This window comes from Gossypium hirsutum, chromosome D05, assembly GCF_007990345.1.
Source record: "Gossypium hirsutum isolate 1008001.06 chromosome D05, Gossypium_hirsutum_v2.1, whole genome shotgun sequence".
NCBI classification, from domain to species: domain Eukaryota; kingdom Viridiplantae; phylum Streptophyta; class Magnoliopsida; order Malvales; family Malvaceae; genus Gossypium; species Gossypium hirsutum.
This window is the reverse complement of record NC_053441.1, coordinates 45,212,987-45,238,712: the sequence shown is the minus strand read 5'-3', so window position 1 is coordinate 45,238,712 and position 25,726 is coordinate 45,212,987. Positions and strand designations below refer to the sequence as shown.

General features: G+C 32.1%; 1 protein-coding gene across 1 annotated transcript; it reads right to left on the bottom strand.

Moving 5' to 3' along the window:
• Positions 1-495: 495 nt before the first annotated feature.
• Positions 496-7,504, bottom strand: LOC107903759 (probable pectate lyase 1). Its single transcript, XM_016829907.2, has 6 exons — positions 7,237-7,504; positions 5,592-5,675; positions 2,707-3,349; positions 2,534-2,637; positions 1,264-1,402; positions 496-1,169 (listed from the first exon to the last, which is right to left on the bottom strand). Exons 1-6 carry the CDS (start codon positions 7,326-7,328, stop codon positions 948-950), a joined length of 1,284 nt encoding a protein of 427 aa, XP_016685396.2. The 5' UTR covers positions 7,329-7,504; the 3' UTR covers positions 496-947.
• Positions 7,505-25,726: the final 18,222 nt, after the last annotated feature.

Genomic DNA, 25,726 nt, shown 5'->3' with positions numbered 1-25,726 from the left:
TTCAAAAATTTTGATGAAAAATATTAATAATGTTAATGATTAGACTAAAATTTTAAATTGAAAATATAATATGGTTTCATTTATAATTTTTTAATTATAAAATTTAAATTTAAATTTATTCAAATTACAGACATGGACATCATATTTTAATGTTGTCCGAACCAAATCCCGAAGGAGTGGGAATCCAAGCTTTTTAATTTAAGCGAGTGACTATAAAAAAGGACTCGTTTATGATTTTTGCTAGTATGATTTTTAGAACGAATGTAAGTGGCTTTTGGGGTGTGCGATTTCTAATTACATTGTAGCTTTCATCTTATTCCGATATTTAATTTAGAATGTATACTATTTTGATCAACATTTTCTTTTCTTTTTATCTTATTTAAATTAAAAAAAAACTTTCCTGTGAGAAAGAAAAGGCAAAGAAATCTTTGTAAAAAGAAGGGAAAAAAACAAAGAAAAGTTAATACAAACGTCACTACCATTTACCATGCATCATTTGTGATAAAGTCTTTCAATAACAAGGTTTGACATTCATATTAATTATTATTTATGCCTACACACCTTTTAGGGAAAAAAAAGAGAAAAAAATCTCCAAATCATTCAGACTTATAAAAGCCGAGAAGATAAAAAGTGTATGTAAAGACCAAGATTGATGCTCTAAATGGTGTTTTAAAAAGGGAAATTGGGTGAACCTTAAGAAAAGTAATAAAATTAAAAACTTGGATAGGGGGAAATAGGAAAAGGAAAACATTTGGACAACACTTCAGCACCAAATGGGCGAGGTTGAAAAAACAAACAATCAAACAAAAAAACAGTTTGTGACAAATAGAATTATGGATAAGTAGGAGAATATGATGACAATGTGGTGATACAAAAGGGGAAATCAAAGAGTTCTGTAAATGGCTGATTTTTTAGCCAATTTAGTTGAATGGGGTGGGGGAATTATGCTAGCACTGCCTGCCTCTACGGCAAGGAAGTGAGCCAGCATTTAAAGTCATGGCTCTAACCATGGAAGAGGACTTGGCACCTAAGCTTGAGGCCCTGGCATAACTGGCTGAGGCTCCAGCACCTGATGGAGTGAAGTAGGCACCATTGACCAAGTGGTCACCTTCTGACCTCCAGTTCCAGTTCTTCCACTTACTTTCGGCAGTCTCCACTCTCTTGGTGACCTACTCAAGTTCAAGAAATCACAAAACGATAAACATATTTCACAGTGAGAGACTAAACTAAAAAAAGAAAAAGAGAAACTGAGACAATTAATACCTCCTTTGCAAATGGGTTCATTGGAGCTGCATATCTGTTACCTTGACTGTTGATGGTAGGATTTGCACTTCCACCAATTGCATACATTTCCCAGTGAGTGTAGTCATTGTTCACCACATGGAAATACCCATGTCTACACCTGTGCTTATTCATCAAAATCCATTTCAATTCCATATTAAGTATGTTAAATTACCTGAGAACCAAACGTAACCTACGAGATATTGGGTTAGTTTACCGTTTAGATTGAAACTACTTTTAAAAAGTTAAGTGAGGACGTTTTAAAAAGTGTTTTTTGATTATTATTAAATTTGATCATGTTTATCATTATGGGAAAAAAATGTTTTTTAAGAAAATAAAATAATAATTTTAAATATTTTTATAAAATAGAAAACTTAATAGGAGGATAAAAAGTAGCTTCATTAAAAAACACTTTTTCAAAAGTTAATTGTTAAAAATTTTGATATTTTGACTTGGGTAAAATCAAGGTAGTCGGTACCATATTGACCAGTACATGTTGTTCTTGACCAGTACATGTTGTTCTAGTCCTAAATCGGTAGCAAGTAATCTATATTCCATTCCGATCAAATTTTTGGGGCGTTTCAAATATTTCAGTGTGTTTAGGCCTGTTTTGGTTAATACAGGCTTGTCATAGTGCGTATTGGCCTGTATCGATTGGTATACGATTTAATATTTTAAACTATTTTTTAAAATTTTTCATCTTAACTATTTTAATTTTTCTATAATTATATTTAAAATTAAAAGTTATTAAACTTATATTTACATATAAATATATTTATATGAATGTAATTGAGATATATTTATATGTATATATAATTATAATATATTAGCAAAATAGTACATAATTTATTAAGAAACAAAATAATTTAGACTATAAATATATATGAAAAATATTTAAATATATATATTTTTAATTTATCAACAAACTAAAGTTGAGACTATATATGTGTGTGAGAAAATATATAAAAATATTGATAAACTCAAAATTGTAAACCAAAACATGTAGATACCGGTACATATCAGTACGAAGACAAAAATAATATATCTACTGATACGATACTGACTACCTTGATTAAAATCTCAGTTTAAAATTAAAATTTAATTTAAAAAGAGGCTTTTTTATCAAAAAAATTTATTTGAAATTATTATTTGGGTTGAAAAGTTTTTCAACCTAAATGGAAAACAAATCCATTTTCCTCTTTTACCCAAGGATTCTTGGCTTCCCTAAAGCATCTTTATACACTTAAAGTACCTTGGCATTCTTTGGATAAGTCCCTTTCCGAAATGGTTATAGGCAATAGTCACTTGCATCTGCTTATCCCTTGTGTAAGAGTCACTATGACCTAGCAACATCACCTACATTTAATAATTTCAAAACAGTTAGCACTGCCATTAATAAGAATGCTAAAACTGCAGCAAAATTACCTCATTATGGTGGGTGAAGTGGTTATTTGAGATGGTAATGGCGGTCGAGCCCATGACAGCATCAACAAGACCATCAGCACAATTAGAGAGAGAATTGTGATCAACCCAAATATGGCTAGAACCAAAGATGGAGATTGCATCACCATCAGCCATTGTCCTCCACCCAAAGTGAGACGGTGAGTTTCTCACCATAGCATTACCAGTAGGCTTACAGTCATGGATATGAAGACCATGAATAATCACATTGGTAACAAATTGGATTGTTATACACCCTCCATTAGCAATATGAACATTAGCTCCACGACCATCAATGGTCTTAAAGCTGTTCATTATCAGCTCCTGCTTCAACTTAATGACCATGTCCCTCTTAAACACGATCCAGACAGGGCGGTCCTGGATCACAGCATGACGCAATGTCCCAGGTTTGGGGTTAACAGGGTCATCATCAGTGTGGTCAGTGACGACATAGAAGCGCCCATCACGCCCACCAACTGCATTCCTTCCAAAACCAATGCCACACTCAGCTAGTCTCTTTCGGCGCTTATGCCAGTTAGGGTCACAACGCCAGCAATCATCAATGGGGTTACCGGTTCCACATGAAAAGAACCCCAACTTCCTCCTTTCGGTCAAATTGCGAATATTCCTACCATCACATTCATGCATAGAACAAAATTATTCTTAAACAATACACGGGAAAAAAATCCCACTTCGAAATATTTGAAATAATATCATATGTTTCATTTTTTTTTAAATACTTGATTTTTTTTATATTATTACACTTTAAAGAAGAATGTATTAGGGTGTAATCGAGTCGAGCCGAGCTTGAATATTATCCAGCTCGAGTTTGACTAAACATCTATTTTTAAGCTTGAGCTAAGCTAAAGATACAATCGACTACTTGAGCTCGATTAAGCTCGTTTATCGATTTTTATACTCAAGCTCGAACTCGAGCTCAGCTCAATAATTAAACTTAAAGTTAATAACAAATATTAAGGACAATAATGTAATTTAATAATATAAAAATATGAGAAACTCGATAAGACTTGTGAGTCGTTCGAGTCAAGTATTACTAAGTTCAAATGCGGCCCGATCGATAGCTCGAACTATTTGAGCTCAAGTCTGCTCGAAAATTATTAAACCGAATTCGAATTTTTTTCAAATCAAACTTAAATAGTTTACGAGTATCAGTAACTCATTTAGACCCTAATATATATCACTTTATTTATCATTGTTTGTAAACTTTGTATAGAACCTTTAATATATTGCCTATATAAATTGTTAAATTATGAGCATCTCTTAAATTTACTATAAAAGGTGTTAGTATATGATTGTCGGTGAGTGTAAATTAACCCCACTTAAGAGTGAGGACAAGTAATCAGATCCAACTAGGAGAGCTAATGAATAAAAAGTAACGTATAGTAGAATTTTTGTCAAATTGTGAGGACAAGATATGTTATTGATATATATAACGGCTAGCTTGTCCTTTGGGCTTTAGCATCTTCATTAGTTTAAAACAGGCAAAGACTAAATTATATTGAAGGGAAAAATACCCAAAGAAACGAACAAATATAGTCAGCTAGGAAAAAATCCCGTTGTAGAAATTGTCTCTTTCGAAATTATACAATTAATAATAAATTGAGAAAATGAGCGGTAAGAGTATCTCTCTACTATATTTTAGATAAATTAGCATATGTTCGTAAAATGAATGAGTAAAATAGTTCTTTTGTTAAAATTTGATATTTATATATAAAGTATCATAATAAATTTAATTCTCAATTTTTACACATTTATTTAATTTAATCTCTATTCTTTTATTGAAAATAAATTATAATTTTTTTAAACTAATAAGGCTAAATGATAAAATAGACATTAGCAACAAATTTTAATTAAGCCCTTTTAAATTTTAAAAAATCATAAAAATTATAAGTAAAATTTATTAAAAAAATTATAAATATTTTAAAATTATAAGTTTTATTAAAAATAACATAATACAAACAAGATGCAGAAAATAATGAAAACAAGAAACATAACACAACAAAAAATAAAAATAAACATGTCAAAATCTAAATAACACAAACTACTAATTTATAAAAAAAATTAATATAAAAAATAAATACTATAACAAAAAAATGACACATTCATAAGACGCGAGAACTTCCTTTGTTTCCTTATTAATTACGAGCATTTGCACTTTCCCATATGATTAAAGTAAATATAGTAAAAAGAAAACAAATATGGGGTGAAAGTAGGAAGAAGGTTTTTATATTAGGAGTTAAATAATTTTTTTATTTAAAAAATTAGTAAATTAATTTTTGTATGCTTAATTCAAGAGTAAATTAGTCATTTGTGTTAAAAAATTCTACTTTTATTGTTAAAATTTGGTGTCTAATAAAATAATTAGACAATACCTTATTCTGACATACATGACTGGTTTTCAAAAGTAAAAACAAATAGAATTTTTAACAGAAAGACCAATTTACTTTTTGGTCTAATATATGAAGATTAATTTGTTCATTTTTTAAGTAAAAGAAACAAAATACAATCTAACTCTTAATACTATATTTTTGTATTACTTTTACTTTTAGTCCATTATGTGATGATTTATGGGTTAAAGCTCTATAAAAATAAAAAAAATAAAAAAAATAAAAAAAAGGTTGTTGATTAGGAGAATTTTCTTTGAACAAGTGTGTGAAAAGAAAAATAAAATATTGTACTATCAAGTATATAGTATGTGCAATGGGGGAAAAGACAAAAAGAAATAGAAAGAGCCTTCAAACACAGATATGATGAAATTGATTTTACTTAGAATGAAAGTGAAAAACATGGTAAAAATTGTGTCATTGAATCTGCAAGTTGGCATAAATAAAGATAGAAGAGAGACTCACAAGTCAATGATGGTCTCGACCTCCATAGCAACAGCCTCTGGGTCAGCCACCGCATGCTCATTCAATGGATCAATATCTTCTAACCTGTAATTATGGGAGATTTTCATTTACTAGCGTTGATTACTAAACAAATTATTTACCTTTTTTACAGTAATGGCAAGTTTTCTAATGTAAAAGGAAGAAAGCAATTTTGTTTATGATATAAAAATAAATTCGTAATCATTAATTTGTTTTCCATTTCATCCCTTTAAATTGAATAGTATTTTTCTCTTTTATTAAAAAATAATAAATTAATCTTTATATATTAGATTAAAGAATAAATTGGTCATTTCTATTAAAAACTCTATCGATTTGTACTGTTAAAAACTGAACAATGACATATCACATGTCACATATACATCATACTGATATATAATGATAATTTTTAACGATAAAAATAAATAAAAATTTTAACAAAATGACAATTTTATTCTTTGATTTAATGTAAATTAAATTATTTCTTTTTTAGTAAAAAAATATAAAGTTTCGATGATATTTTTTCTTATGAATAAGATTCGAACGGATGGTAAAGATATATGTCTTTTTCAGGTGTGTAACACTGCACCTAATCATAAAGGCAAAAGTGAACTGTTTACCAACATTCCCGAAATCCGTTAAAGAAACATTTCGAGGGAAAAGGGAGAAAAACCGCGAGAGGATCGGATCGGCGGGAATTATTATAATGACTAAAATGTCCTTCAATTTACGATATTCTCTTTCCTTTTATAGATCGAAATTCGAAGGGGGCATTTGTAGTAAGAGGGTAATTCTCGTTAACTAACAAAAGAAAAGAAGTAACGAAATAAACGGTTGAGATCTAAGGATCTGAATCTCAACGGCTAGGATTGTTGTGTTTGGCTATAATGGATGGATAAAATGGTATCCGTTGCATTGATTCAACGGTCTAAACATGAACGAAAGTAGACAAAACTAACGGCGGAGATCATTACTTAGCTGCCATTTTTGAGTTCTTTGTGCTCTGCAGTTTCTCTGTCTCCACATTGCGGTATATATATATAGAAGGAAGAGATAAATTGATAAATTATAGAGTAATTAGAAAAAAAAGGGATTTTATAGTTGGTCATTTTCAGAGGCGAATTTGAAAAATATTCAATTCAATCTTTATTATAAAATAAGGAAACTATAAATTAATATATAATAAAATGAAAATGAAAATCATCCTATAAATAAAGAAATTGTAAATTAATATATAATAAAACTGCACTTTAATTCTCTAATAAATAGTTTAATCCATTCAAAATTGATGAAATTATAATAAATTTATATTTGTATCTAAAAAAAATTATAATTAAATTTCCACCCACGTTTAGCCTTAAGACAAGAGTGAAAACTTATTTTGTTGGTGTTAAATGAAGGTTTTGAAGAGGGTTATTGATGGAGTCGTTAAAAAATACAGCTCCAATTTGTTTTGTTGAGAACTTAAGGAAATAACGAAGAATAATGTAGCTTAAATTTCCTTGATTTTATTTCATGATATCGACATTATTTGCATTATAATCCTCTTCAAATGTAGATCTAAAATTCAAAAGAAGGGGAAAGAGAACAGAGGAAGGTTGAAAGTGAAGTAGAAAAGAGAGAGAAAGACCTGGAGGTGGTGTTGGTGGCAATTGATCCTCCAACAAGAAACAAAAAGAGAAGAGCTAAAGAAGAGAAAGCCCATTGCATAGGAACCGCCATTGCCACTTTCGATGCTTCTTCAGCACTTAAGAGCTTTCCCCCTGGTTTCTCTCTCTTATCTAAACAGACCACAGAAAGCAAAAGGAAAATGTGAGAGAGAGGGGCAGGGAGAGTCAAGAGCAAAACCTCCAAGGAAATGGCTTTTATAAAGCAACGAGTCACCCAAAATTAGAAAACCTAAAACCTTCTTTAATTCTCTCATGTTTAATAAACTGTTTTTAATATTTTAAATGTTTTGATAATCAATTTAATTTTTTATTTGATATAAAAATTTTAAAAAATATATTAAGTTGATTTTATTCTATTAAAATAATATAATATTAAACTTAAAAAATAAATAATCTTTTAAAATTAGTATTTACTTTTATTAAACAATATAATTATATTCAATACTCATATTTACTAATTTACTAAACAATTTTTTAATATAAATTTAATACTTATAAAATTTAATCATAAAAATTCAGTAATTAATTTGTTAGCACTTAAACTTTCATTTTATCAAACACATTAAATTACACATTGACTAAAATTCATAATAGTTTAAAGGCCCAAAATGAAAAACTACACTATTAATTTCTCCAACATTTACAAAAGTTTAAATTACTGTAAATGTAAAATTGTATCTCAATTCCATTTTAGAATTCAATTATAGCAAAAAAAATTTTATAATTCAACCTCTTGAAAATTGTAAGATTTTTCATTAATATAATGATGACTTAGAAAAAAAATTACTTTAGCTGCTGAATAGTTTAAGATTTATCGGTTTTTGATAAGCTAATGTGAAGTTGAATTCTCAAGTGTTTGGCGCGGTTAAAAAATGTTAACGGCGAGATATTACGGATGTACGGGGGAGCAGAATGTCAGTCTCCTGCTGATTTTGCGGTATTAATATAAAAAAGTAATGAACTAGAAATTTGGTGGCGCCAATCACGGTGTTTGAAAAAGGTGAGGAAATTTGAGGTACAAGCCTTCAAGGGGTAGGAAGTTAGATATAATAATTATTCCTTAAGGAATATTTATTACTTTGGTTAGCGTCGGATAAAATAGCAGAGATCTTGTTAGTTGAATTTTAACCTTTTTTGCTGTCTAAGAATTTAGAGGAAAATAGTAATGCAAGTAAAGAAATGAGTGGATAAAACCGTCTACTTCGACGGTGAAGTGTCACATCCTTCTCTCTATCCATCATTTCCTCGTATGGAATTATTTTCTTTTTGGTATTTCAAGTTATGACTATAAATTTACATATCCTGAGTTAAGATTACCATCTGATTTTACATTAAATGTCACCTAAATAAAAGTATTTTTATTTTTAATTATAAAAATATTAATGTAACTAATTTTTCTTTTATCATTTCAATGAGAAATTTGTTATTTTAAAAGTTTTGAATCTTATATAATTGTAATTATGGGTCTTGTACAACATTACAAGCAACAAAATTCATCCAAAATCACAACTTACTAACAACTAATCATTTTTTTATAAACAATATTACATCATACTAAAAAAGCATTACGGAGAGCAATATTTTCTATTAAGCTATCACAAAACTCGAGAAGTTTAGCTTGTAAAACTGATTAGACTCCAATGCTACGACTAAAATTAGTACTTTTTTTTAAAGAAAAAACAAACCTCAAATGAAAGTAAAAGAATAATTTGGGTAAAAGAATAATTTGGGTATATAAAACTCAATTAAATACTTCGAGAGTCCAAAAAATTAGAACTCACATTCTATGAGAAAATTTAACTAAATTCTAAACAAGACTGATACAAAAATGTATGTCTAAAAAGAACAGTCAAGGATAATATTATATATATATAATAACAATTTTAATATCAAGTATATAAGATTCAATGCTAAGTTGGAATATTGTACTAGAGGTGTTCATGGGTCGGGTTAGACTCATGCAAGGTATTTTAGATCAATTTTAAGCTCGGGTCTAGCTTTGTCCAAAAATAGTTTTATTTTTTTGTCCAAGCCTCACCTATTTTAAGAAAGGTAAACTCGGGCCTGACCCAATCAACCCATATTTCTTTTTTTATATTAGTTTTATTTAAAATAATTTTTTTAAAAAAATACAATACACTAAATGCACTAAAAACACTAAAATAAAAATTTTCTAATCCATTAAAAATATTTATATTAAAAACACTACCATAAATATAATGCCAAAAATATATGGGGTTAGAAGTAATATTTAACCAAGAAATTATCTTAGTCTAGTGGTTAAGTAATTAACACTCCCTTGAGAACCAAGATTTGAGCCACTCTTCTCATTTTCTTATTTATTGTTTTTTTCAACAATCAAGGAACAAAGTGAACTAGGATATATGTTAGTTTTGGTAAAAAAAAAATTAAGAGTGGGCAGTAACCCAAATAGTAAAGTCTTCGCATTCCTTGTAATAGCCCGTTTTCAATAGTGTTGGAAACGGTGGTTTCAGGACCACAATTCTGACCATCAAGTAAGTATTTTATTATTTATTTAATGTTTATAAAGATAGTATAAGATCGTATTAAAATTTGGTTAAGAAATTTTAATGTTTAGATAATTAATTAAATAAAAGGGATTAAATTGAAAAAGTCACAAAAGTTGGTTGCTATAAGTCAAATTATATTAAATAGCCATAAAACCAAGAATTAAAGGTTTTAGTTGGTAAATTTACCAAGTTGAAGTCTAGTGACGGTTAGTGATAGGTTTTGTGAGAAATTTGATTTAAAAACCAAGGTTATAATGATAATTTAATAAATATGTTAAAAACAAAAGATAACAAAAATGTTATCATCTTCACTTATCTTCATCATCACCGAAAATTAAAGAAAACACATAGTTAAACTTCTTTGGTTCAGCCAAGCTTGAAATCAAGTGCATGGTTTGTATTTTTCACTTGTATTAGATTTAAATGTGTTTATGAACTTTGTTGATAGATTCATGAATTTGATAACTAAGTATTTTGTTAAGTGATTTTTAGTAATTTTAACGTTTAGGGATTAAATTGTTAAAGTAGTGAATTACATGGTATTTTTGTGAAATTCTGCTAATTATGGGCTGTATAGAGACCCTAAGAAATTCGGCTAGCATGGGCGATGATTAAATATGATTTATTTGAAGGTTCCGGGTTTAGGGACTAAATTGAATAAAATGTAAAGTTTAAGGGTAATTTTATAAATTGATAATAAAAGGGCTTTTATGCATGAATGTGATAATTTAAGCTGGTTGAATCGGTTAATTGAATTAAACTTATTGTTTAGATCAAGAAACAAATCCATCGGACAAAGATTGCGAAAAAGCTAAAGTAGCAGAATAGTTGTTAGCCTTATTTTTACAATCGTTTTTGTTTAGGTAAGTTCGTAATTTAGTTAAATCATTTAGAAGTTGTTTTGTTAATTAATGCTTATATATATGTTATGATCGAGATTGTTGGTTAAAATACGAGTAAAACCATAGACGAAAGACGCTATGGCATCATGATTCAAACGTGTAAGACCATAGTTGAAAGACACTATAGCATTAAGTAGAAAATAAATAAGACTGTGGCTGAAAGATGCCATGACAACCTTCGACCATCTATTATTCAAGTATCATGTTTCGGGTGAGATATGTATCATAATTTATGAAATTGAAATGAATGCTTGATTTGTATTTGTTGATGATGAATGTTAATGCCTTGGTGTGATTATATGTTTCCTATGTATATAAACATGCTAACTAGCAATATTTCTGATGTGTTTAGAAATTGTATGATTATATGAGCATATTATAAATGGTGCGTGAATTGTCTAAGTTGATTCTTGTTCGGTAGGATATGTTTAAATTTGTACGAGCTTACTACGCATTGGTTGCTTACGTTGTTTTATTTCCTTATAGATCATTGGAAAGCTTGATCAATTAGAATCAAGTTTGAGCATATACACACTATCCATCCTTGAGCACGGTAGAAGATTTGGTCATTTTTTATGTTGGTTATAAATGGCATGTACTTAGAGCTTTTTAGTTAAATTGTTTATGTTTGTAATGTTTGAAACTTGTTTGGTACAACTTTGTAGTTATGTAAATATGTTTGGTATCTTTGTGACGTGAGTGTCAAGTCTCAATTTTAGACTCATGGATGTGATGGGCTCACATTACCACAAGGCTCAACAACAATATCAAAGGTCAAGCAAATCAAACCAAGATTTGATCAAAAACAAGATTCAAGAACGAATCTTTTTGAGGAAAGGGGGAATGATAAATGCACAGATAGAGTGAAATTTATTAAATTCCATTCACCAAAGCTATTAGTTTTCAAGTTTAGGAAATTAGCAAACTTACGATGACTTTTTGGATGAGATCCAGGAATTTCTAGGTTTAGATGTCTTCATGGTATTTAACGATCTGTCTCTTAGCTTCAAAACGCAATTTGAATCACTCAATTTTGAGTTCGGGAGCTCAAGTTATGATCATTTTAGTGAAGATTGTGCAAGCAGAATTTTTGGACGGAATTATGACAGGGATTACGAGTTTCGGGCTTTTAATTCGCGTTTAAATCATATTGGGTTTGGGTTTTGGACTTAATTTTGATTATATATGAGCTCAATATTTTATTTATTAGCTCTTGTTATTTTATTATTTTATTATTTTATTATTCTGAATTTTTAATAATTATTAAGTAGTTTATGTTATTTAAGAGTTTTACGCCAACAAGAGAGTTTAGTTTAAAACTACTTCTTGTTTAGATTAATTAGAGTTCTAGTATACTTATAAGTTTTATTTAGACTTATTTAGCTAGCCTATATATAGGCATTTGCATTCTACACAAATTATTGAATTCGTTATTATTCAACTTCTCTTTTGAGTCAATAAATTCTCTTTGAGTTTTCTTTTCAAGAATTCCTCTTGAGTTTCTTTTAGAAGAGTTTTAACAATATTTTCAGATTGTGGAGATCATATTCAAACTTTTTCTTGCCAAGTTTTCTTTCTTGGTGGGGAAATTAGAGCCATTTGAAAGGAGTTGTGGATTCTTCTTATTTCCAATGCTTCTTAGGACATCTACACACCATGTTTCTTCTTTTCCGCCTATCTTCCTTATTTTCTTCTTTATTGTGCTATTGTTCTATTTTATTTATCTTAGTTTATTTATTTCAATTGTTTTCCTTCAAGTTTTTTCTAACTTGGATTCATTTGCGTTTTAGGTTATTTCAAAATCTAAATTTCTTTCTAAACGTCTAGAGCCCTAAGTCAAGTCCGCTACTTGAACAAACTTTACGATTCGCTTCCGCATTCACCCACCTCATTCCTTATAATTTGGTATCAGGTTTGGGCATTTTAGGTGTTCCTTTTGTTTTTATAAACTTATTTCCAGGAAACAGACTCAAAAAAATTTTATCTAGAATTTTTTTGGAAAAAATATTTTTCAATGGGTAAATGTTTTTCAAACGACCTAAAATTTTACATATTGTTTCTTAACATTATTTTAGAATATAAAAAAATATTTCCCACGAAAAAAGTGATCGAAAAAGTGCAAAATAGAAAAATAGGAAAAATAAATAAAAAAATTTAATAAATATTATATGGGTTGAATTTAGTGTCGAAAATTTCCAGATCAAATATACATTATTTGAGGGGGCTCCAATTTAAATTTTGTGATTTTTGGAAATTGGAAACACCTCGAACGAAGTTTGTCAAGTTGCTTCGCAATTTTTTGGGTTTTCGGGTTTCAGCAATTTTCATTAACTCTTAGCCTTAGGTTTTCTTTTGTTCTTTCCTTTATTGTTTTTTAAAGAATTCTAACACTTCTTTGTTTCTTGTGTTAGTAGGTTAAAGAATTTTGTACATTCCTTCCTCCGTGCAACATAATTATTTGGTGTCTAGCTGATTTTGGACTCCTAGTGCTACTAGGTTTGCTTTGTTAGTTTGATTTTAATACATTCTGATTAATTGATATAAAAAATTTTAAAAGACTTACAAGATTAATTCTTACCTCATTGAGAATTTTATTTTTATTTTTGAGTGCATAATAGTGAAGTTTGCTTAATTTTTCTTTTCTTGAGTGTTGTGTTCTTTTCAGGCTTTCATAATGATTCGCAATACTATGATTAGGAAGTTGCAAAGGGGTCAGGAGGTTCAAAATGTTCGAGATAAGAAATGTGACACTATTCATAACACAATCAGCAAAAATTTGGAACATCTAAGTACCAAAATTGAATGTCGAAATTGTAATAAAGGAGATAAGATTGATCAGCCTCATCTTCGTGCAAATAATGCTCGACATGTCCTCGTGCAAATGATGAAACTTTGGTTAATAATGACCATTGAAATTTTTTTTAGATAAATCAAAGTTCTCAATTCTAGAATTTCATGAAAAGAATGATCAAGAGACTTATTGTGATAGAAAAGGTGATAATAAATTAGCTTGTCACTTCAAGGGGAAATGACCAAACGAAAAGAGGAATACGATTGAGTTATCACCTTTTGTGCAATGTTATTGGTGTAGTTCAAAAGATTGTAAGGGTTTTTAATGTCCAATTAAATATCCAAATAGAGAGAATATGATTGAGATATCATCTTTTGTGCAATGTTATTGGTATAGTTCAAAAGATCATAAGAGTTTCCAATGTCCAATTAAATATCCAACTAGAGAAGAAAGTAAGTATGAATTTGAACATTTTGTTGACTCATACTTTAGTGGAAAAGAGATTTATGATGGCGAACTTTGTGAACCAGAAAAAGATGATAGTGAAATTTTTTCTTTGAATCTATTGAGTTAGATGAGATAGAAACGTCATGTTCTTTTTTTGAAATGTATTATACTGAATTGAATATTCATAATAATTGTGAGGGGGATATGGGAAGTGACGCAGAATCATGTGAAAAGACCGAGAGAAAAGAGACATTGAGTGATAAAAATCTACTTGATGGTCCAAATTTGGTGAGTGAAAATCCATATGAGATAAAATTGAGGAGTTCTCAAGTGGAAAAAGAATATGCAAAGCAAGAAACTACCCATACAAAAGCGAGGAATGATTATGTTTTAACTAACCATAACTCAAATTTGTTTAGTGGTGTTTCTTTATTACAGGACTTCAAGGATCTGTTCACAGACTTCTAATTATATTACTCTATCATAAATAGACAATTTTACTTATGGGAGAGAGGTAAGTTGAACATTGATAATTCTTCACAAGTGCTACAAGGTAATAAAGGCAAAGGAAACATTAGAAATTAATTTAAGAAGGCATACCTTGAATGTTTTTAATAAGTATGCTACTGATTTTGTTTGTTAAAATATTTCATTACGACATGCTTTCTTATTGGTCAAGTTTCAATAAACAATGTCTGAAAGTTCAATTGATTTTATGGGTTTGTCTAGGTATGCAAAGCTTACCCTTTTTTTTTTTTTGCATTCCACAGGTTTATTAAAGAACCTTATGCATTTGATCTTTGCAACAAAATTTTCTACCTTGGACTTTAAATATGAATTTTTACATAATCTTAACCTTCTTTATTTTATAATTATGTGAAATTCTTGACTCATTGTTGGAAATTCTTATGGATGACCATGTATATTCAAAAAAAGTTACAGGTTATTTTTTACTTCAACACTCATGTGCCTAATATTTCTTTATTTAGTGTTGATGGTTTGTTTTTGAAGGCGAGATACTTGAGCCATGTTAATTTGGGAGATCAAAATCATATATTTGATCCTGAAGATAGTTTTGGCTTACAAGAAAGCTTAGGTAAGTATTTTTTTTCATTTGATTTATTCTAATCCATTTTTGTTTTGTGCAACTAAAGATTCAAGGACGAATCTTCTTAAGGAAGGGGGCAATGATACGAGTCTTAAGGCCCAATTTCAGACCCATGGATGTGATGGGCTCACACTACCTTAAGGTTCAACAACAATGTCAAAGGCCAAACAAATCAAACCAAGATTTGATCAAAGACAAGTTTCGAGGATGAATCTTTTTGAGGAAAAGAGAAATGATAGATGCACGGATGAAGTGAAATTTATTAAATTCTATTCACCAAAGCTGTCAATTTTCAAGTTTGGGAAAATAACAAATTTCAAATAGGGGTGTTTAATCGGTTAATCAACCCAAACTACCATTAACCGAATTAACCGATCCTTTTAAACCCTTAACCACTAACCAAACCAAATTTTTTTCAAAAACAATTAACCAAACCGAACTTTTTCGGTTAATTCGGTTAGTTAACTGAATTTACCGAAATTTATATTTTTTTTATTTTTGGTTAAAACAAGTATAAAACATATAAAAGATTAACCGACTTAATCAACCGATTAATTTATATTTCCAAAAAATTAATCGAACCGACCGAATACTTATATATTATAATATTATTTATTAAATTCGGTTAATTTGGTTAACTAAGCAACTTCGAATCTAATTAACCATTAACCAAACTTCCAAAAAATTATTAACTGACCCCTAACCGAATTAATTCAGTTAACTAACCGATTAACCGAATTCGGTCGGTTAACCGAATTAATTCAGTTTTACCCAAAATTTGCACACCCCTACTTTCAAAAATTTTTTGGATGGGATTCAGGCATCTCTAGGTTAAGATGTCTTCATGACATTTGAAGATCTATCTGTTAGCTTGGAAACTCACTTTGAATCACTCAAATTTGAGTTCAGGAGCTTAAGTTATGTCCATTTTAGTGAAGACTGCGTGAGTAGAATTTTTGAACGGGATTATGATGAGAATTACGAGTTTCAGGCTTTTAATTCAAGTTTAAATCATATTGGGTTTGAGTTTTGGACTTAATTTTTATTATATATTAGCTTAATATTGTATTTTTCGGCTCTTATTATTTATTATTTTATTTTTTCTGAATTTTTAATAATTATTAAGTAGTTTAAGTTATTTAAGAATTTTATGCCAACAAAAGAGTTTAGTTTAAAACTTCTTGTTTAGATTAATTAGAGTTCTAGTATACTTATGAGTTTTATTTAGACTTATTTAGCTAGCCCACATATAGGCATTTTTATTCTACACAAATCATTGAATTCGTTATTATTTAACTTCTCTTTTGAGTCAATAAATTCTTGTTGAAACCACTTTTAAATTTTGCAAAATGGGGATCGACTTTGAAAATGAAAATAGGAGTCACCACCGATCTTTTATTGAGGTGTGATCGGTTCACCATTAAAAAATGATTTTAGGTCTGCGAATTTTGAGAAAACAGGTTCGGGAGTCGGTTACGTACGAGAACGGGTTAGCACCCTCGTGACGCCCAAAATTTGTACCAAATTAATTGTTTAATGTCTTAATGTCGAAATTTTGAAAAGATTTTAAAATACGATCCTTTTATCTTGAATAAAAGAAATTGGCTGATAAAGCTCATTTATTTCAAAAAAAAAATTGTCATACTCAATAAGTTAGAGTGCAACATTTCGAATCCTCGAAGTTAAATTTGACTTTAAAAAACTATGCATTTTGAGAAAGGATATCTGATTATTTGGGCCAAATGAGTAGATCAAAACCCAGTAAGTTAGGGTTCAATTGAAGCCCAGTAAGTTAGGGCACAATTCTCTCGAGAACTTATGATCATCAGGCCTTTTGAAATTTATGAAATAGAATGATTGTTGTGCTTAAAAAAATGATTTTTACACATGTAGCATGATTGAATGGTAATATACAATGTTCAAGATAAATGGTAATCCAAACACACACACTAAAAAAACAAGTAAATAATAGGTAAATGCAAATGGCAATAATAATTTTAATCATATCTTACAAACATCAATATTAACAATTTAAAATCCAATGAATTACTAACCAATTTTCTAAAAGATACATCAAGACAATGAGAGGGAAAAATAATTAATATATCCTATACATAAAAATTATAAAATAAATTAAATACATGATTTCAAAATAAACTCGAGAAATATTAAAAGAATAGTATTTGAAATGAGTTAGGAATAGACTTAAAGTAAGAATATGCCTTTATTAGTTTGACATGATAATACATATAAAAATATAAAAATAATGATACATACATACCAATAAAAAAAGTAAGCAAAGTGCATCAGTAAATTTTAAAAGAAGTTAATTACCTATAAATAAAATAGGTTTGGAAGATATATACAAGTAATTTAAATAAAATTAAAAATAGAAAGAAAATAAGAATAATCTAAATAAAAAATAGGTGATGGATTCGAAATATTAATGCATGATGAATAAAAAAATATTAATAATAGATTAGGATAACAATTTATTATATTTTAAGCTATAATAATAGTAGATTTAAAACTATCCAATTTAAATATTGAACTAATATTTATTTCTCAAAAACAATGCACCAAAATAAGACTTATCATATTAAAAATCAAGTGCTAAACACACTAATTAAATACTAAATTAAAAAAAGATAAAATACACAAATTCAGACTAAATTGATAACTGATTAAACTCTACGGGACTAAAATAGCAATTAAACGCGAAATTTGGATGCTCAAATCCAATCAGTGAAAACGTGGATCTAAATGAAATCAAAACCAAATATGCAGTTCAAATTAAAAAAAAGAATAAAATCAAATTGAAACTATACACAACATCGAGGGACCAAAACAACAAATAAACGCACAGGTTTGGGCATTCAAATCCTACAGTGAAAACGACGTCACTTAACTAAGGACTTGGATGAAATCACAGTTAAATGCACGGTACAAATTAAAAAAGGAAGAAAACTAAATCGAAACAACACCCAGATGAAGAAGGGCACATAGTGCAAATAGACCATAGGGCATAAATGCGCGGATCCTTCCCTCGGGTCGGGTCACCGCGCGAGTCTAGTCCTCAAAATAGCGCCGTTTCAAGGCCACCATATTGGCTCCAAACGACGACGTTTTAACTCACTCAGAAACAAAAAAAACCTAAAACCTAAATCATTTCTCAAAACCTAAAGAAACTCTAAATTTTCTGCGCCGCTTTGGTGAATCGTCACTCTCAAAGCCCTCTGATTCTCGCTTCCACTCCGATGATGGCGGAGAGAGGAAGAATTCGGCCTCCAGGTATGCTCACTCTCTCTAATCCATCTTTTTTTGTTAAGAATCAAACGTCCAAAACACAAAGGAAAGGAAAAGAAACTTAAAAAAAAATAGAACCAAAAACCGAAGCAAAAGTTGAATCACCTTTTGTATTTTTTTTGAAATTTCTCTGATTTTTTTGTATTTAATATGCGTAAGTCGTTTCCAGTGTTTGTATTGGCTTCTTTATAGCCAAAATTACAGAAAATAAAAATGAAAAGAAAATCAAAAGAAAATCCCCCCAAATCCCCTCTGTTGCCCCTTTTCTGTCATTTTTTGCTACTGTGTGTTCTTTGTAGGTTGTTTGTCCTTCTTGTAGGTACGGAGCAGTGGATGTGGAGGCGTGTGAAGGCATCGCATGAGTGTGAGGAGTGGTTCGAAGGTGTGGTGGCGCACGCACGAGAGGGGAGCGTATTGGCTGCAGCATTGGTGCTAAGGCTGAATGCCTAGGGTTTCTACTTGTGGTTAATGCTAGTGGGCTTAGAGTTAGGTGATTGGGCTGATTGGGTTGGGGATATTATTGGTTATTTTGTGTTTGGGCCTTTGGGCCCTTGGCCCCAAGTTTAATGGGTTTTATTTTTATATTTGTAATTTTTGTTTGTGCTTTTGGGCCCGGGCAAATTGGACCTATTACAGCTGCCCCTCTTTGCTCATTGTCGTGTAACGAGAATAGAGCAAAGACTAAAGAGGACCAATTTTCCCTGGTTGTGTTTGGACCCTGGTGCTCTTCTTCTTCGAGTTGCCTCATTTCATCTGACTGCATCTTCAGAGGTATTGGAATTGGTACTTCGATCGACTCCACCGCCACGTCGGGGAGATAGGATTCGTAGCTTGTAGCTTTAAAAAAGATAAAAATTGCTATCTCTAGTCGGCAAGACTTGATGCGATCTGTTCTACTGCAACTTCAGAGAGATAAGATATATTACTTTAACCCGCTCCACTACAACTTCAGGGAGATAGGATTATCGACTTCAATCTACTCCATCGCAACCTTAGGGAGATAAGATTTGCTTCTTTGGTCTGCCCCACTTTGACTTCAGGGAGATAAGACTTGTTTTCTCAGTCTGCTCCACTACAACCTCAGGGAGATAAGACCTGATGCGATCCACTCTACTGCAACTTCAGAGAGATAAGATCTATTACTTTAATCCGCTCCACTAAAACTTCAAGGAGATAGGATTATCGGCTTCAATCTGTTTCCTTACACTTGAAGATAAGATTCGCCGTCTTCGATCTGCTCCGCTACTACTTAGGGAAACAAGATCTGTAATTTCCAACCTATTCTGCTGCTGACCAGGGACAGGACTTGTGGCTTAAATCTGCTTCCTTACACTTGAAGATAAGATTCACCGTCTTCAATCTGCTCTACTACTGCTTAGGGAGACAAGATCTGTAATTTTCAACCTACTCCACTGCTGACCAGGGAGATAGGACTTGTGGCTTAAATCTGCTTCCTTACACTTGAAGATAAGATTTGCCGTCTTCGATCTGCTCCGCTACTGGTTAGGGAGACAAGATTTGTAATTTCCAACCTACTCCACTGCTGACCAGGGAGATAAGACTTGTGGCTTAAATTTGCTTCCTTACACTTGAAGATAAGATTCGCTGTCTTCGATGTGCTCCACTACTACTTAGGGAGACAAGATCTGTAATTTCTAACCTACTCCACTGCTGACCAGGGAGATAAGACTTGCAATCTTCAACCTATTCCACTGCTGGTCAAGGAGCTAGGTTTGTGATTTTACCGATCTGTTCTCTAGGGAACATGACCTGTATAATTCATTTATGAACTTAATTATGCCTAATGATTAGGATGACATGATCAGAATGAATCAAATGCTCCTAACTAGACATGTGTGAATGGTGTTTGCATGAATGCAGAATTTTATTTTATCGAGAATGATCCCGCTTAGGTTGTCATTGCTCGAAGTTTATTAAGGCTTTGTCACTGAAGTGCTATAACACCTTCCTTCTCAACTGGCGTTTTCTGAAGAAACATTTAGCCAGGTTACCCCCCACTGTAAACCTCAAAGTTATATCCACTGGGGCACAAGATTTGTACTATCATTCTCCCACCGTAATCCAATGGTATGACTTTTCCTCAATCCTCTTTTATCACAATTCAAGGATATAGGATCTTAATCTTTCTGGTCCCCTTACACCATTTCCAGGATGTCGTACTAAAGACTCATGTGCAAATAGAGGCTCTCTTCTCCTAGGTAACCTCTTCCTATTGCTTGGTGATCATTGCTTGCTTGTTTATGGCATCTTGTCAATCAATGCATTTGACAACAAAATCCAAAGAGAAAATCTAAATTTAGACTCTTCCTTTTCAAATTTTCAACCTTTAAAATTGGTGTGTTCTAAACAATAGTCCTATTTCAGGTTCCTGTATTATTTAGAAACTTTTCAATGCAAAACTTCCTTTGTGAAATTTTTATTAGTCCATTGATCATTATTCCAATGCAACATGCTTGCAAAAAGGGTTATGACAATGGATAAGAATAAAGTTGGTTCTAAGCATAGCTCAAAATGAATAAATTATCAAAAACAGTAAAGAAGGATAATAAAGAAATTGATTGGGAATATATATCTTGGAAAAGAAAAAGTATTCCAAGAAAAAAAAATTCAATATAAATAATATAAGAATTGGGTGCCCCAAATATCGCAGCTTGAACTTCTCTGTCCAAATTTTCTAAAGAACATTTTGAGTTTGACATGTGTTTAGGAGATCTACAATGCTTTGTCGATGCCCCAAGATGTCACCTACCCTTTCCTGTTGATTCTGGTATAACAAGATTACCACATGCCCCAATCTGAATAAGATTTGAACCGCTCTGATCACTTCATGCCCCCATTCCAATCAATATTTAAGCCGTCCTTTTCAGGTTTTCAACTCAAATCCCCTTTGGCCTAAGGTGCCCTTTGCGGGTTTTCCCCTTAGCCTCTCCATTTTTACTTTCATTTTTCATTTTTTCATTTTTCACATTTTTTTTGAGGAATCAAGGCACCCTTTGCAGGTTTTCACCTTGGTCCTTTCTCCTTCTTAAGGTGAAGTAATGCTTGACTGAATCTGAGTTTGCAGGATTTTGTGAGTTTTTACCATCTATCCTACTCAAGATCAGAGCTCCTCTGAAAAAGACATTTGGTGTCCATTTTCCTCTAAAATCCTTTTGTGTAAGAAGGGTCTTTCTCAACATTAGGTTTCCCTTATAGAATTCTCTGAGGCGAACCTTTTGGTTGTAGGCTCGCGTCATTCGCCTTTGATACATTTGACTGTGCTGCATAGATTTTAGCCTTTTTGTTCTGATCAGATTGGATTCATTCTGCCTCATCCAACTCTTAGCTCAACTAACACCTGGAGAGAAAAGATTTCTACTGTAATGGGTAGAACTACCTCCATCTCTCAAACCAAAGAGAATGGTGTTACTCTGGTAGGAGTCTTGATAGATGTTCAACCAACAAGGAGGGCAAATGGTAATTTCTCATGCCAGTCCTCGTAAGTCTCAGTCATTTTTGCAATTCATTGTCTTGCAATACAGTGACAAACCGTGGTTTCTAATTTTGAATTGATTACAGCTCTCAACTATCGTGTTATCATTTAAGTTCAATGCATTTTCCAATACCATCGGCATATGATGACATTGACGCATGCAGTAGCCTCTATCCATTTGATGAAGTAATTAATGATCTCAATAGTGAAGCAATGCCCATTAGAAGTCTTCGATAATGGTGATGTCCATGCCCCATTTTGCTCAAAATTTGAGTCACCCGTTTCGGGTTTTCAACTCAAAACCTCCTTTGGTCACATAGCGCCCTTTGCGGGTTTTTGCCTTGGCCTCTCCTTTTCTTTTTCCTTTTTTCTTCTCTCTTTTTCATTTTCATTTTGACTTTGATTTTGATTTTTTTTATTTTGATTTTTTTTGAGATTTCTCTGAACCCATAGGATTAGGCAAGTCCTTGCTATCTCTTTTGACCAGAACCAATGTTCTTTCTTGATAAAGTTTCCCACATAAGATCTCTCACTTTCACCTTGTATGCGAAAAACCTTTTTTGGCATCAGATTACCTTCATAGAGCCTTTTGGGGTGCAACTACGACATAAAACTTTGGATCTTGCTCTTTAATCAAAGTAAAATTTAACAACATCTTGAAGGGATAGAAACTCGGCTTCAAATGGGCAAAGCTATGCTGAGTCAACTAGAGAGGCATTACCCCGACAAAGAATTGCATCGCTCATACTGCAAATTTTTGACATTGCGCTGCTGTACAGATTTCATTATCAGCGGTTAACCCGGGCATATCCTGGTATGACCATACAAAGACATCTTTGAACTCTAGAGGTCACTCAACAAGGTGTTGCTTCGTTTTTGAGGTCAGGTCAATTCTAATATTCACCAAGCCTACAATTCCTAATGATTCCTTGTGAGGCAGGGTCTGTCTATCCTCTCGTGCTACCATCCTCAACAAGTCTGGAGATAAGATACAATCCATGTCACTTTCAAAGTCATGTAATCCCTCTAAAAACATATCTCGCTCAAAAGGGATTCTAAAGTCTGTAGCAGTGTCACTCATGTCATTGATATCTGAGGACCCATAGTATGCACCAAAGAATATGCAAAAGAATGTATGAATTCATGAATAATTATTTGTACCATATGATTATGAATGAATGGATAATAATTTGGAAGAAAATTTAAAAGAATGAAAATATTGGCTCAACAATAATTGCAAAGATGTATTTCATTAAAATAACAACGTTCAAACATGAGCCTATTTCACAAAGGAATTTCTATTATTTCTAAGCTAAAAACAACAAAAATGTTCTGAACATTACTCTAGATAAGCTCTAAAAACTACAGGGATTTCTTCCGCAGTCTAATTGCTTAGAACACTCCTAGGGTTATAAGGGCGGATATCTAACAAGGTCCCTTTCCATTTGTGTCTTCAAATATGTCATTGATGTGAACACTCCTCAACTCTGTGCATATGTTTTCCTCCTCTTTAATTTCCTCACAAAGCTTCATCTCCTTGTCGTCCATCATGCCCAAGGTCTTGAATTTCACGCTCTCATGGGTCTCATACCCTTTTTCGTGATGAAACTTACAATCGTTCCTTGTCTTTCCATGGTTTCCTTCTAATCAGAAATAACTAGTCCCCTTCCTGCTCTCATGTCTACCCCATTATCATCATGATCGGGTAGTGGATTTTTTGCGCTAGACGAGTCATCAAATCTGACAACACCCATGTTAATGAGTTTTTCAACCAATTTCTTGAAAGCAATGCAATTCTCTATTGAATGCCCCGTAATTCCTGCATAGTAGTCGCATTGTGCGTTCACGTCATACCATTTGGGGTACGGGGGCTGCACAGGTTTTAAGTAGAAGGGGGCCACCACATATGCATTAAATAGGCTTTGATATAGCTCTTTGTATGACATCGGAATTGGTGTGAACTGAAGCCTTTCTATATTTGTCTTCTTTAAAGGACTCTGAGGTCTGGTGGTTTCTGTCTTTGGCCTACCCACAGTTATTTGCTTTGAGTGGCCCTTGTTATACCTGCCTACATTATCCCATTTATTTCCCTTCCTTCTTGGGGCCTTTGTAGTATCTAGGTACTCCACCCTCACCTGCTTTGTTTCAGCTGGGTTATCAAGAGCAACAGGAAAATTGTTCCTCAAATTGGATCTTATCAAACAATTCACTAGTCTCGATGTACCAGTCTGATAATGTTGGGATTTGATAGTAACTAGTGCCCCGTGTGAACGCCCATCTGGCTGGATCTGTGTACTTATCGGAGTACAATCTAGGGAATAGGCAAGATCCTCAGTATTAACCCCAAAGTGGACCACTGGGTCTTTCCTTTTTTCTAACTCTCCAGCTAACAATCGGTTGAACTGACTCGTCATAGTGCTCTGTAATTCTAGCATCTGACCTCTCATTTCCTGTTGAAATTCGATCAAATGCTCCCGCATCTGTATCTGCATTCGCTCTAATTTTTCCAACCTTTGGTCCATTTCTCTAATCTTTGCTTGGATACCGTAAGGGTGTTAGGTTGACTAGCTGAAATAAACTTATTCAATTAGACTCTTTGAATGGATTTTAATGCATGTAATGTCATGTAATGCAAATGCAAATGCATGAAATGAATGCCTAAAGAGACTTTGATTTTGATTCAATTACATTTAGAAAACTTCACTAGAAGAAAAATTCCTTTACATAAAGCAGAGGCATGTACGGCTTCGCCCTTATATTCCAAGAGACAATATCGATCTTTTCCTTCATTCGCACGTTTGAGGTAATCTCGCCAATAGATGCCATTGCTAGCTCCTTTTCTTGATCTTGGTCGCGATCCACCATCTACCCGTCTTCATAAGGCTTGTCAACTTCTTTAAGGGGTTGGAACGTCGAAGGCTCTTAGACGATTGCCTTGAATCCTCAGGCCATGAAGCAAGGTCACGAACTCTTCCATCGCTCTTCTTGTGTTTCTCAGAATATATTCAGACAGCCGTATTGTTTTCCACTTTATCAAGGAATCTTTATTTCATGACAAGCTTTCTAATTTAGTAATTGGATCTGGATCAATATCTCTTTCCTAAGATGCAAATGCAATGCAATCACAACAAGAGGGGTTAGTTCAAAATAGAAGCAAACAAGGAAAACAAAAGTACCTAGTCGGGTAACCGCTAGGGATTTGGTGGGGCTCTACCTAAGATAGGTTCCTAAGGTCTTCTACATGTAGTTTGGCTCTAAAGTCTAGGTACCCGAACCAGCAAATTCCTCGATCTTCACCCATTATAGGCTCATACAGACCAAGTTCGGTTCAGGAGAATACATTTCCCTATGGCTGCATGGAGATGAAAATCTCACGAAGACATAGGTATGGATGTATTCCGAAAGTGATCCACTATCCTGCACGAAGGTGAAAACCTCACGAAGGTGTAGCTTTTCACTCCCACTTAAAAGGGTAAGACTAAATAGTCTTTATGCAGTATGATGCGAATACCAAGAAAGCAAAGAAACAATCAAATAAAAAAACTTCAAATCATACCATCAAAAGCAAAGAAAGGATCGTAATTTTCAATTTTTGATGATAAAACAGAAAACAATCAATTTTATGGATTGACTCTCTATGGTCCCTAGTGGAGTCGCCAAGCTGTCGAAACCACTTTTAAAATTTGCAAAATGGGCATCGACTTTGAAAATGAAAATAGGAGTCACCACCGATCTTTTATTAAGGTGTGATCGGTTCACCATTAAGAAATGATTTTAGGTCTTCGAATTTTGAGAAAATAGGTTCGGGAGTCGGTTACGTACGAGAACGGGTTAGCACCCTCGTGACGCCCAAAATTGGTACCGAATTGATT

What these genes read in the sequence shown, in the direction of transcription:
- LOC107903759 (XM_016829907.2), bottom strand. Translation starts at nt 7,328, where the DNA reads ATGGCGGTTCCTATGCAATGGGCTTTCTCTTCTTTAGCTCTTCTCTTT. An exon ending in ACTTCACCCACCATAATGAG is followed by an intron (nt 2,638 to 2,706) that starts GTAATTTTGCTG and finishes TATTAAATGTAG; the next exon opens with GTGATGTTGCTAGGTCATAG. An exon ending in CTTATCCAAAGAATGCCAAG is followed by an intron (nt 1,403 to 2,533) that starts GTACTTTAAGTG and finishes GAATAAGCACAG; the next exon opens with GTGTAGACATGGGTATTTCC.